General features: G+C 42.2%; 1 protein-coding gene across 1 annotated transcript in view; it reads right to left on the bottom strand.

Moving 5' to 3' along the window:
- ntrk3a (neurotrophic tyrosine kinase, receptor, type 3a) overlaps positions 1–12,355 on the bottom strand; it is a 550,968-nt gene that overhangs the window by 123,029 nt on the left and 415,584 nt on the right. Inside the window, exon 13 of the mRNA XM_050073398.1 lies at positions 2,876–3,064. Within this exon, the coding sequence (XP_049929355.1) occupies positions 2,876–3,064 (189 nt within the window). The remainder of the gene's footprint in view (positions 1–2,875; positions 3,065–12,355) is intronic.

Raw genomic sequence — 12,355 nt, 5'->3', positions numbered from 1 at the left:
ACACAGATTTGTTTTTTTCATTGATATAAAAATTTATATAAAATACAGGCACATAGAAGGATATGGAATGATGGCAAATCTGGTCTCCTATGTCCGAATTTCATGTTCATTGGTCAGTCTGAACTGGTAATAATGGCCGAGCCCTCCGCCTCAAGCATTTAGTCGAGTGTCCCTTTTTTTCACAAATCCAAGGTGGCAACCCTAACATGCGTGCATTTTAAGCTAGGTATTCACTAGGTCACGTTAGCCATCTTGAATTTGGTGTTTAGATACAAAACACGCTCAAATACGGGGGCCAACAACACAATGTTCTCCTTAAACACCATTTCTGTTGAAATGCCAACATAAAATTGGGTTGATATGTGAAAATAAGAAACTTACCGCAGTCATTCGACGGGGAGAAAAATGGTGTCCAGAAAAATCATCCACAGGTTGAAGGAGGCAGAGGTGGGCGGGGCTTTCCAGAGTCAAATTAACACGACGTCTTTTAACTCTAATTTTCACCAACACTAGGGGGCATTCTACTCAATCTGTTGTTGTAATAACTCTGAAAGAGTCAATGAACTTTGACACTGCATATTTAACACCGCAAAATTTACTGTGTAGCTAGCTAACAAGCAACCTGACGATGGTAACGTTAGCTAGCTGGCTAGCTTTCTGTCAATTCCAATCTAGACATTGTAATTAGCAATAAAAAAAATGTTAAACTGTTCTCTACACAAATACAAAGTTATTCGAAAATGTTTCTACAAAAGTTCCATGTTTATTTGCGAAATTATACGTACATGTATGAACTTTTTTCCCCGTCTCTTGCTCTGTGGTAGCCATGGCGACGTCTACCCCTCACTGGCAAGTCAGCATCTGAAATCCCTCGCTCCGAAGGACTAGTTTCATACTCACTACCCCTCATTATGCCCCCTACCCCTACACACAAAAAGGAATTGGGACACCCCTACCCCTCGCGGGAACGTGCAAATCTAGGGGTAGGGCCAAGGGGTAGGGCTAAGGGGGGGTATTGGGACGGGCCCTAAAAGTAAAAATCGGAATGGAATTCTACCCACTATCATAAATAAGAATCAGAAACAGTTTGATTGCCAAGTAGGTTTGCATATACAAGGGCTTGGCTTGGTGATTTGGCGCATAAAAAACAGTGGATAAAGTCAAGAGAATGAAAGTAAATTGTCATGTAACATTTGTTTAAGTTTAGAACCCCCTGCGGACTATTTCTGGTATGACTTTAGAGTGAAGGCACTTAGGAAACTGCCTCCTTCTTGTTTTAAATAGTTAAAACAAATGTGACCTAGGCCATAGTTAGTTTCGGCCATCTTTGTTTTGAACTCACATGGTCTTTAGCCATCTGTTTGTGTAGCCTTGGAGAAGCATCATTTGTGAGTGAACTATTTATTTATACCATGCGACATTACTGATGTATAAGTCAAATAATTTTTTTTATATGTTGATGATTGCTTTGTAATGCTTTGTGTATATACTTTACAGAGTCATCATTCAAGCCTCTTAGACTGATTGTTTAGCTTTCTGTCTATGTGTGCACATCAGTCACCCATACAGAAAGAAAGAAAGACTATAAATATGTCTCCATATCCACCTGGCTGATTTGCATACTTTGACGGGCCACCTTACTATGTTAATGTCAAGGTACAGCCGGTTTCTAGTTGTGTCTTCATCTTCACTTAATCTTCTCTGACCTTTTCTGCACTTAGTAGCTATTTCAATTTAAAATGACGTGCTATAATGACAGTGTATAGTTGACAGTGCTGTCTCCTGCTTTGATGTTGAGTGAACACACATTTTTAAACCTTGGTGATCAAGATCACACCTCACACCTGTTTGTCTTATTTGGAAAAGAAATGATGGACTCGGCACTGCATCAGCACTATGTGGACCCACAAGAGAAATCAAAGCACAGTTTATTCCAGCCTCTGACTGCAGGTCATGCTGGAATTTACTGCAACCAGTCTTTATTATTTTTCTTTGGTGTGAAAAAACTTAACTGATCATTAGGTGAGGAGTGAGGAGTGAGGAGTATGTTTGATCAGGTGCAGCAGTCCACACAACCCTGTCTGCTTTTGCATTCTCTCATGTCCCCAAATCAGAGACTGAGGTGGTGCTGCAGACCTACAATAAGATAGAAGGTAAAGGTATTTACTGGTACTTGCTGAAGTAATCAAGTATCGTTTTTTCGTTTATGAAAATTGGTGATTTTATGACACATAAGTAACACGTTAGGACACATAAATAATGTTGAACAGGCAGAAACAGGACAAAAACAAAACTCCTTGTATCATATGTGGGGGATTAAAGTATGTTTGACTGTGGAAATACATAAAGTAGGACACAAACACAACTGCCCTCCAGTTTATCGTTTTCACTTTCTGTACTTTGAAATCATACTAATGTCACATATGTACTATCTCAAGTTTGCATTACAACTAGATGGCTTCAGAGATCAGTGAGAAGCAGATCGAGACCCACCTTTTTCAAAAGGTCTCGGCCTTGTTGTTTGGTCAGCACCAGAGCTTGAATGTCCACCAGCAAACACAAGTGCACATACTTTTTGCTTCACTGTGCTGAAGTGCAAGGAAAGGTACACTACTGAGTGGATTGATCTTATTCAATTATTAAGTCCTATTTGTGCATGACAAAGATGTTCGCCAATTTCCCTCGTCCTGTGGTGGATGTTCTCACTGTCGTCTCGGAGCAGAAAACACAGTTTTTTGAGGGATTTGACATAAACTATGGCTAATAAATTACCTGTACCCATCTACTCTAAAAAGAATGAAAAAGGACAGTAAAAACTGAAACTGATCCATCAACATATTACAACACCTGCATAGTTTGTGGGTCTTGTACTTACAGGTGGCAGGTTTGTTACAGTTGTGTCCATGTCTGAAGTACTGTGGGTTCTCTATGATGGGGATCCTGGTCATTCCAATCACCACAGCATCAGGCCCTGCATCCAGTGCACAGGGGCTGATTATTCCATGGTTCACATGATGAAGGGGGCTGGCAGAGTCTTCCTCACCGCTTATCACTGTTACTGGTCCTAAAAAGACAAAATCACAGACTGACCACCTGTAGGTGAAACAAAAGACAAAACTTGAAGAAAAATATATAACTTTATAATATCAAGCTAAATATGCAAAATGCTAGTTCAATTTCTTTATACAGATACTGGTTTGTACTGTAATAGAAAAAGAGGGATGGATGGACTGCAAAGGTTAACAATGGAGCACATGTGAGCCGTGTAGCAATAAAACCACAGCAACACTTGTATTTTTAAACTGTGAACCAAACCAAGGTTGTTTGGGACTGAAACATATGAAGCATACAACCCCAAACTGATTGAATACAAAACCTGTTTATTGATTCTAACCTGGACTTGTTATGTCTTACCGAGAGCTTGCTTAACTGTGGCATTCCATCAAACTTAATAAATATTTCAGGATACACTTGATTTAGCAGTAAAATCAAGGATTCCAAAATGAAAGACTGCAGACTTTGAAAGAGAACTGATGCAAATGAACTGGGATACAGTAACAGAAACACCCCTTTGAACACCTGCTGCTAAAACATGGAAGAGTACCCCAAAAGGAAGCTCACTTCCTTAGTTTGGTAAAGACATCTTGCAATTAATGAAATAAATGTGACTTTGCTTCTTAAAGGTCTCTAGCCACAAAGACTGATACTGACCATCTTATTGACACAGGCCGAAAAGACAAAGTTGTTAGTGAACTACACAAAGCTTAGATGAATAACTTCTCAAAATTTACTGAAGACATCAAAGGTAGTTGTGGAAGCACATCAAATGTTTAACTAACAAAAACACTCATAAGTATCAGAGAATAAAAGAGCTGAGAATAAACAACAAACTTGTCTCTGATAATGCAGTAATTGCACCTGAATTCAATGTTTTGCTTTTTTCTTTTTTATATAGTTTGTAAAGGAACTCGTAAACAATTTTAAACCAGTAGAACCTAATATGGTGAACCAGAATGCTCAACATCAATTTTACATGAAATAAGTTAATCTTAAAAAAGTAAGCAAAATTATAAATCACCTCAGCAGCTCAAAGGCCAAAGACATCCATAATGTGGATTCTGCACTGATAAAGAAATACAGAAGTCAACTTCTCGAGCAAATTACACACCTTGTGAACTTGTCAATTAAAACAAGAACTTTCCCTGAGACCTGAAAAATAGCTGTTGTCAGTCCAATCTTTAAATCTGGTGAGCAGGACTTGACGTGTAATTACAGACCTATTGCCTTCCTCCCAGTTGTCTCCAAGATACTGAGGACAATCGTAGCAGAGCAAATGATAATACATCTAAGGACAAATTAGTTATTGCATCAATAACCTTATTATAATTTTCAATAGCCTGCAGACCTTAAAAAAGGTCTCTGATACTGTTAGCCACAGTGTGCTGATATCCAGTGGTTTGACTTGAAGAGTGTGAGGGCTCTAGTTTCCCGGCGCAGCGCAGGGTGGCGCAGGGTGGCGAACTCCGCGCAGAGCTAGTTTCGAGCAGTGCAACCTGAGGCGCGCTCAGTTTGGTAGTTTGGCAGACCGAGGTGCGCTGAGATGGGTGTGGCAGCGCAGCAGGGGGAGGTGTCGACAGATCCAGCTTGGCGCAGTGACAGTTTCGTGCCAAAATTCTTCGCCGAAGGTGCGCTAAAAGCTCGCCAACTGAAACCACGTCTACTGTCAGCGCAGGGGGAGTGCAGCCGGTGTAAGCCGAAGTTTGGCTGATCGGCGGACATTGTGCACACATCACCAAAACCTCACAGGCAGGTTTCCAGAATGTCAGGCACATTAACGATGCAATATACCCACAAAAACCACTATTCAATACAACTATCTGCAATCAGCACATAAATGTATCTCTATATCGACTGTCCCGTCACATCTGATGTCAGATCAAAGGGGATTGGCACCGTTTGGCACGTTTGGCACGCATAATGGAAACCCAACCTGATTTGATTAAAAACAGCTGCAAACTAATGAGTTCACATCCCTCTCAGCCAACCACAAACAGCCACAGCATCAGATAGGGAGTATATATTCAGCATCTGTCATCTTAGAAAAGTCAAAAGAAAAGAAACAGAGTGAGACTGCGAGAGAGAAAGAGAGAGCGCGCATGCACGAGAGAAACGCAACATTGATTTACAATTGTGGTGACCTCCTCCCAGGCTACCTTTGCATCATCAGCCCGTGGAGGTCTGCTCACAGTTCCGTATATTCGGACACTGCGAGCAGACCTCCCAGACCAAAAAATCAGTTTCCTCCTGGGAGGAGTTTGGCCGTCTGACGCTGCTGCTCTCTTCTGCCATGGCGAATTGAGTAGACTCTCATTACGCCTTCGCGCGGCGCATTTAAGGGCGAGGAGAAGGGCTCATTTGATTGGTGTGATGTGTGTAAAACCCACTCCACGCCTTCTCTCCTCCCTCTTTCCTACTTGCGCCGGTAGGAGGGACGGAGGTGGGAAAGAGGAGTAGCTGCGCCAGGGCGCACGGTGTGCCAAACTTACAAAATCCGCCTGGCCACACCCAGTTGGCAAAGCGCAGGTGTGCTGCGCCTCCACCGCGCCCGGTCTGCGAAACTAGAGCCCTGAGAGTTAATGGAGAAAAGTCCAGCCTTTGTGCAAATAGCATAGGGAATGCCCCAGGGGTCAGTTTTAGGTCAATTGCCATTTAGCATGTATATCAATGAACTAACTGCTGAATGCATGCTGATGACAGGGTCATTTCAGTCTGTTTTTCTACACATAAACAAGACCAAAATGAAAGATTTATGGTAAGAATAAGGTTATCAGTGAAGTAGACAATGTCAAGTATTCAGGAATCTTTTTAGACTCACATCTTAGGTTTGAGGTTTAAGTGAGTAATATTAAATAAAAAGTCAAAGCAAAACTTCACTGCTTCACAGTTCTCAGAAAGTATTTGCTACTCAGCAAAGCCTAGCTTTGTATGCATGCCATGATATTGTCACACCTATCACACAGCATCACTGCCTGTTCACAAGCCTCACAATCAACTATAAGACTCATCATATTACAGCATAACCAAACAATAAAATTTTGGACAAAAAACAATGAAGTGGCATTAATGTCATGTTCAGCTTTGAAAGGATCGTAAGTTATCTGAATTAAAAGCTTATTGTTAAAGGGTTATATGGTCACACTCCACTTCTGCTTAAGGAAATTGTTACAAGACACCAGCACACCAGCAGAGTCAACACACAGGCCTCAACCAACAGTGACTGTCACATTGGTTTACACAGAATCTCATTTGGATCATCGGCCTTCTCTATTAAAGGAGCAAAACTATGGAACTGTCTACCAACTGAATTGAAAATGCAAACAATCTTAATGTTTTTAATAAAGATATTAAATTATGGCTAAATTATGACAACTTGTTATAATACTTTGTACCACAGTACACACACAAGTATTTTCCCTAAAAAAATTAAACACAGTGCATCTGGTTCTTGTGCATAAATGTACAACTCTAATGCTACTGTGATATCTATATCAAATAAACTAAAGAAAACTAAAATATGATGAGAAAGAATGGGATACAGAGGGATGCATGTGTCAGAACTTATACTGTTTCATTTTGAATGGTGTCCAGTTAGTGTCCAGACATTCAGTTCATGTCCTGCAACTGCAAATCTCTCCCCGAATTTAGAAACATGAGCTGACTCCAACCCTTGCACTTCAACCTGACACGATGATGCTGTCACCGCAGATGGGAGGAATTAATCAAATCAGCACAGTCTTAACAAATTTATTAATCTCATATTTTCTATTTTATATCATATCCTGTTCAAAGTTAGTTATGGTAAAATAGCCATCTATTTAGGGTCCGAGCGATGACTGCAAGTCGTCCGTGGGACCTTATTGAAATCGCGTTGTTTATTATTAGGGTCCGAGCGATGACGAATTCAAAAACTCACCAGATTTGGCATACGCATTTGGTCTGGCGAAAAATTTTATATTTTGGCAGTGTTGTGTGTGGACGGGGCCAAATGGTGACATAGTGTCCCCTAGAAAATTTTCGAGCCCCGCCTGTGAATTTCACCTACAGGCATGAAAATTGGTGGGCTCATAGAACATGCCAAGACGCACAAAAAATCCTCTTGGACCCATGCCGTAAACCGAACAAGAAGTCAGCCATTTTGATTTGAAGTTTTGATGTCTTTGAACAAAATTCCTCCTAGGGTTTTCGTCTGATCAGTGTCAAATTTGGTACAGATCATCTAGAGGCCATGCTGATCAAAAGATATTAAAATAATGTCAGCAGATCAAAAGGCGTGGCTGCTAGGGCGTGACAAATTTTGGCAACTTTTCGCTTTCTCGCCATTGAATTTGGAACGGCTCTCACGCCCACATACTTGATCCTAGCAGCTTCAAACTTGCTGGACATGAAGATGGTTCCGCCCTGAACGCCCCGATATGTTAATATCCCAACTTACTCATAGCGCCTCCCAGTAGTAACAGGAAGTGACCAGTTTTTACTTTAACATGTACTGATGCCACAAACTTGACCGCATCAACTTCATTCCACTTCTAATGCATGCAGAACATGTTGGTGAAGGTACCTCATGAACGCTGTGAAGCTACATCTAATGGCATTGAAACACAGGTCAAGAATGGCGAGCTCTTACATCTGATAGAGGCGTTGCCCATGAGGGGGACAAAATGCCTCTATAGCGCCCCCTTGAAATATTCAAAAAACCCTCCCCATAGGGTTTTTTTTGGACTTGGAACATAAAAATTGGTACTCATGTGTATGTTGTCCAGACGCACATAAAAGTCTCTGGCACCAATGGTCTACTCCAAACAGGACGTCGGCCATTTTGAGTTTGACTTGTCATTTTGGCGTGATAACCACATGTTGTATTTTAACGAACTAGTCCTAGGGATTTCATCCAATCGACTTCAATTTTTTTTACAGATCATCCAGAGACCATGCTGATTAAAAGTTGTGCTCTGCATGTCTGTACGTCAAAGGGCGTGGCTGCTATGGCGCTGCCATTTTTGATGCATCGCCATGCATATTCAAGCAGCTCTCTCTCCCACATACTTCATCCAAATTGCTTCAAAATTTCTGTACATGATAAGAGCCCCGCCCTCAACGCCTCCATATGCTCGTAGGCAATCTTGCTTATGCCGCCCCCTTGTGGAAACAGGAAATGCCCTATTATACATTGACATTGTCCGATTTGCTCGAAACTTCACGTGTGATGACGGTCCACCCCTGAACGCACCTGCCCACATCTGGTTATGCTCATAGCACCACCTGGTGGATGAACGAAACATTGCGTTTTTTCGCTCCTGCCAGGTTTGTTCTCCCTTCTGGCTTCACGCCACAGTCCCCGCATGCCTCAGGCCCCTGCGGTTGCATGGGGGAGCGAGGGCCCGATCACAGCTGCTTGCAGCTTTAATTAGGGCCCGAGCACCGACCGAAGGCCGGCGAAGGCCCTATTGAAACTGCTCCGTTTATTATTATTATTATTAGGGCCCGAGCACGTAGCGGTGCGAGGACCCTATTGAAATGCAAGGATTTTTTATTATTAGGGCCCGAGCACCTAGCGGTGCGAGGACCCTATTGAAATGCAAGGATTTTTTATTAGGGCCCGAGCGACAACGAAGTCGTCCGTGAGGACCCTATTGTAATCGTGCTGTTTATTAGGGCCCGTGCAGATCACAGACCTGCGAGGTCCCTATTGTTTTTCTCCTGATTATTTATTTTTTTTTTTTCTTCCGCCAAAATGATCGCATTTTTCACTGCCTGAACATACCCCAAAACTCACCAAACTTGGAATATAAGTCACATCTGGCGACACAGCATCTGTGGAGTCTCCTGACAAAAAGTTATTAAAAGAATTTCGATATTCCAAAGAATACTTAAGTTATTAAATAGCAACAGGAAGTGTTGCATATCTCCACATTAATGTGTCCGAATGACATGAAACTCAGGTTACTACTTCCCCATGAGGCCCTGAGGCTCAGTGCAAAATTTCGGGTGATGACCACAAGGTGGCGCTCTTTAAATTGGAGTATTTTATATCTCAACATCGTTTGGGCGGATTAACACAAAACTTGGTTTAATTATTGTCAGTGCCCTCCTGAGGATATCTGATGAAGGACTTACCGATCCACCACTAGGTGGCGCTCTGGGGGCCGTCTAATTTAATATTTGGCACTGTGCCAACACCATAACACTCATGGAAATGAAATTGATAGGGGTGGTATAGACTGGCCCCTGTAACTCACACACCAAAAATGACCAGCAGGTGGCGCTATTTTCAATGCAAAATAGTTTTTGGCTAATAACTCCCACATAATATGTTGCACATTGTCAAACTTTCTATTTACGTATTCTCTGAATTCAGCTGAATTGTGTGGTGTAAGCCACGCCCACTTTTGCGGTAACTTTCCATTCGCTAAATCGCGACAAATGAAAAACCTACTTTTTCGAACTCCTCCTAGGCGATTTGAACAATTTGCATCAAACTTTGCATGAAGCATCTGTGGACCCTCCTGACAAAAAGTTATTAAAAGAATTTTGATAGTCCAAAAAACGCCCAAAATATAAAACAACAAATTCCTGCACATTGTTTTCAAAACAGACAGTCTTTCATATCTTGACCAAATACAGTCCGATTACCACAATACTTTTGCTGATTGTGTTCCATGGCCCGATGAGGGTTTGTGCAAAATTCGGTGCAAATCGGCCAATAGGTGGCGCTCTGGTGGCAGTCTAATTCGTGTGAATGGAAGTAAATTGGAAAATCTTCAAATCCTCTTCAAAACTCATCGACTTTCAACCTCTTCTTGTCCCTCATACTTTGAGCTAGAGACACCATGTCAACTTTTAAAGAGCCAGAAGACCTTGAACGCATTAACTGTACATAATTATCTATCTTTATCTTTATTTCGGCCATGACCAATATTCTTTTGTTTATGAACACTGGTAGATAACTGTCTTGCCACCAGGTGGTCTTTGGCTGCTGCTGACGCTACCGTCATAAAAACAAGAGACCGCACATGCGCAGTTGCGCACTCTCAGCTGATTGTAAACAGATAAGATGCTGACAAGACGCAACTTCAGTGTTCATTTAAAGCTGGTATGCAGAGGACGGCAACAAGACCTTCACAAAAGGAGGGAACATGAGAGCAGCTGACAAACACAAGATAACGGCTTACCGTCTCCAGGTCCAGTAATTTCCTGTTTGGTTGGTGTCATGACTGCCCAGTACCTGGACAACCGAGCCGTGACGGACACAGGTATGTGGCGTGTCAGAGGAGAAACGAGCCGTTAACATTTCTCTTTGTGTTAGGTAATGTTAACGGCATTAGGCTGACCAAACGTCCTCTTTTGCCTGGACATGTCCACTTTTCACGTCCCGTCCAGTGCGTCCGGGGTTTTTTTATAAAATGTTTTTCCGTGTGTTTGCATGTGTGTGTTAGAGTGCGGCATGGCCGCATATTTCTTTTCGAACCCGAACCGAGCCCGACATTATTTATAACCAAAGCACTGAGTTTGTGCCACACAGTTGTTACGGCTGAATTATTAATAAATGGTTTTGTGTTGACGTTCACCACGCTATCCCGACATGCTTTAGGTAACTTATAATTTGCGGTTTATTAGCGTTATAAGCGTTCAGCCTCTAATGTGTGTATAGCGCATCTCACTCGGTTAGCACTCGGCTAACTCCTGGGAGCGTTCTCGGTGGTCGATGTTAGCTGAGACATGACGGTGGTTGAACACTCGCTGAGCTAATGTGGACTAATGTTTGACTCCGTGGTCTGTTGTAGAGCATTGTGTTGTGTTTCGTGCACATGCAGGTGTACGGGGGTTGCCGTGTGTTTGTATATCCGTTATTGTTCAATAAACATGCATTTTTATCTCGGGATGTCTTGAAATTTTCTTCACCCCTTCTTCGTCCTGCAATGAATGAGTGCACCGCACATTGGTAGTAAATGTGAAATTTGTGACTATGCGGTTAGTACATTACATGATTGATTTCAACATTTATGGAGACGTGAATCGGTCGAGACCGGGAACCCCCAAACAAAAACGGGGTTCGTTTTCAAGACGTTCATGCAATGAACGTATTAGTCCAAGGCTAGTGCAGTATGTAAACACAGGCCGTGTCTTCACATGTCCGCGCTGCCGTCTTGAGACTGCTTCGCGCATGTTCCCAGAGCACTGGGCTTTCTGGGACATGTAGTCACTGTGGTTGCTTTGGGTCTTCTGTGTTGTGTTTGACATTGTTAAATATGTAAATAATGTGTAGGTAGATTCATGTTATATGTATGGCAACAGTCTTGTTTAGAATGATAGCTGATTGAGAAAATATTATTTTTTAAATTTTCGGTTATTGTTGACATCGTCTAGAAAGTGGTGACTCTACTTTGTTTATTATTGAGGTCATAGTGAACGGTGGTGGTGTACTGGGGTGGTCTCCTAATTTTGTCTAATTGAGGGGGACAAAATATAAGGAACACTTTTAAATATATTGCAGTCCAGTAAACCAACACCACCCACTACGACCTCAACAATAAAGTAGAATAATCACCTTTCTGACAAAAGATGAAAATGTAAAAGCTTTGTAAACGTACAATGTGTGGCAGAGCTGTTGTATTGGATTGTATTAGATTGCACAAGTGTACCTAATAAAGTGGCCAGTAAGCCCCACATTTACACCACCAATCCATGCCTGCTCTGGATCTCCCCACAGCCCCTGGTTGCTCGGCAGCCTCAGCCCCTGAGACCACGCTGATCAGCTGTTATTAAAAGCTTTTCTCTATGTCAAGGGGTGTGGCTACTATGATGTTGCCCTCGCCACCAAATATGTTTGGCTTTTTGATGGCTTCAGCGACATCATATTCACATGAAATTGATACATAGGTCAAAAATGGCGAGCTCATACATCTGATAGGGGCGTCGCCCATGGGGGGGTGACAAAATGCCTCTATCGCGCCCCCTTGAAATTTTCAACATACCCTTCCCATAGGGGTTTTTTTTGGAGTAGGAAGAGGAAACATCACAACACGTCAGGGTTAACTTACTCTGAGTTTTCACATAACCGCTTCAGTGATGCGCGAGCGAGGGCCCGGTCACAGCTGCTTGCAGCTTTAATTAGGGCCCGAGCACCTAGCGGTGCGAGGACCCTATGAAATGCAAGGATTTTTTATTATTATTATTATTATTATTATTCTTCCTCCAAATGAATTGCCTTTTTGGGAGGCTTAACATACCTGAAAACTCATGAAACTTTGCACACATCTCAGAACTGGTGAAAAATTTGATATTTTAAGGGTCTCGT

This window comes from Epinephelus moara, chromosome 20 (assembly GCF_006386435.1).
Source record: "Epinephelus moara isolate mb chromosome 20, YSFRI_EMoa_1.0, whole genome shotgun sequence".
NCBI classification, from domain to species: domain Eukaryota; kingdom Metazoa; phylum Chordata; class Actinopteri; order Perciformes; family Serranidae; genus Epinephelus; species Epinephelus moara.
The sequence above is the reverse complement of the archived record's forward strand: the minus strand, read 5'-3'. Positions and strand labels throughout refer to the sequence as shown.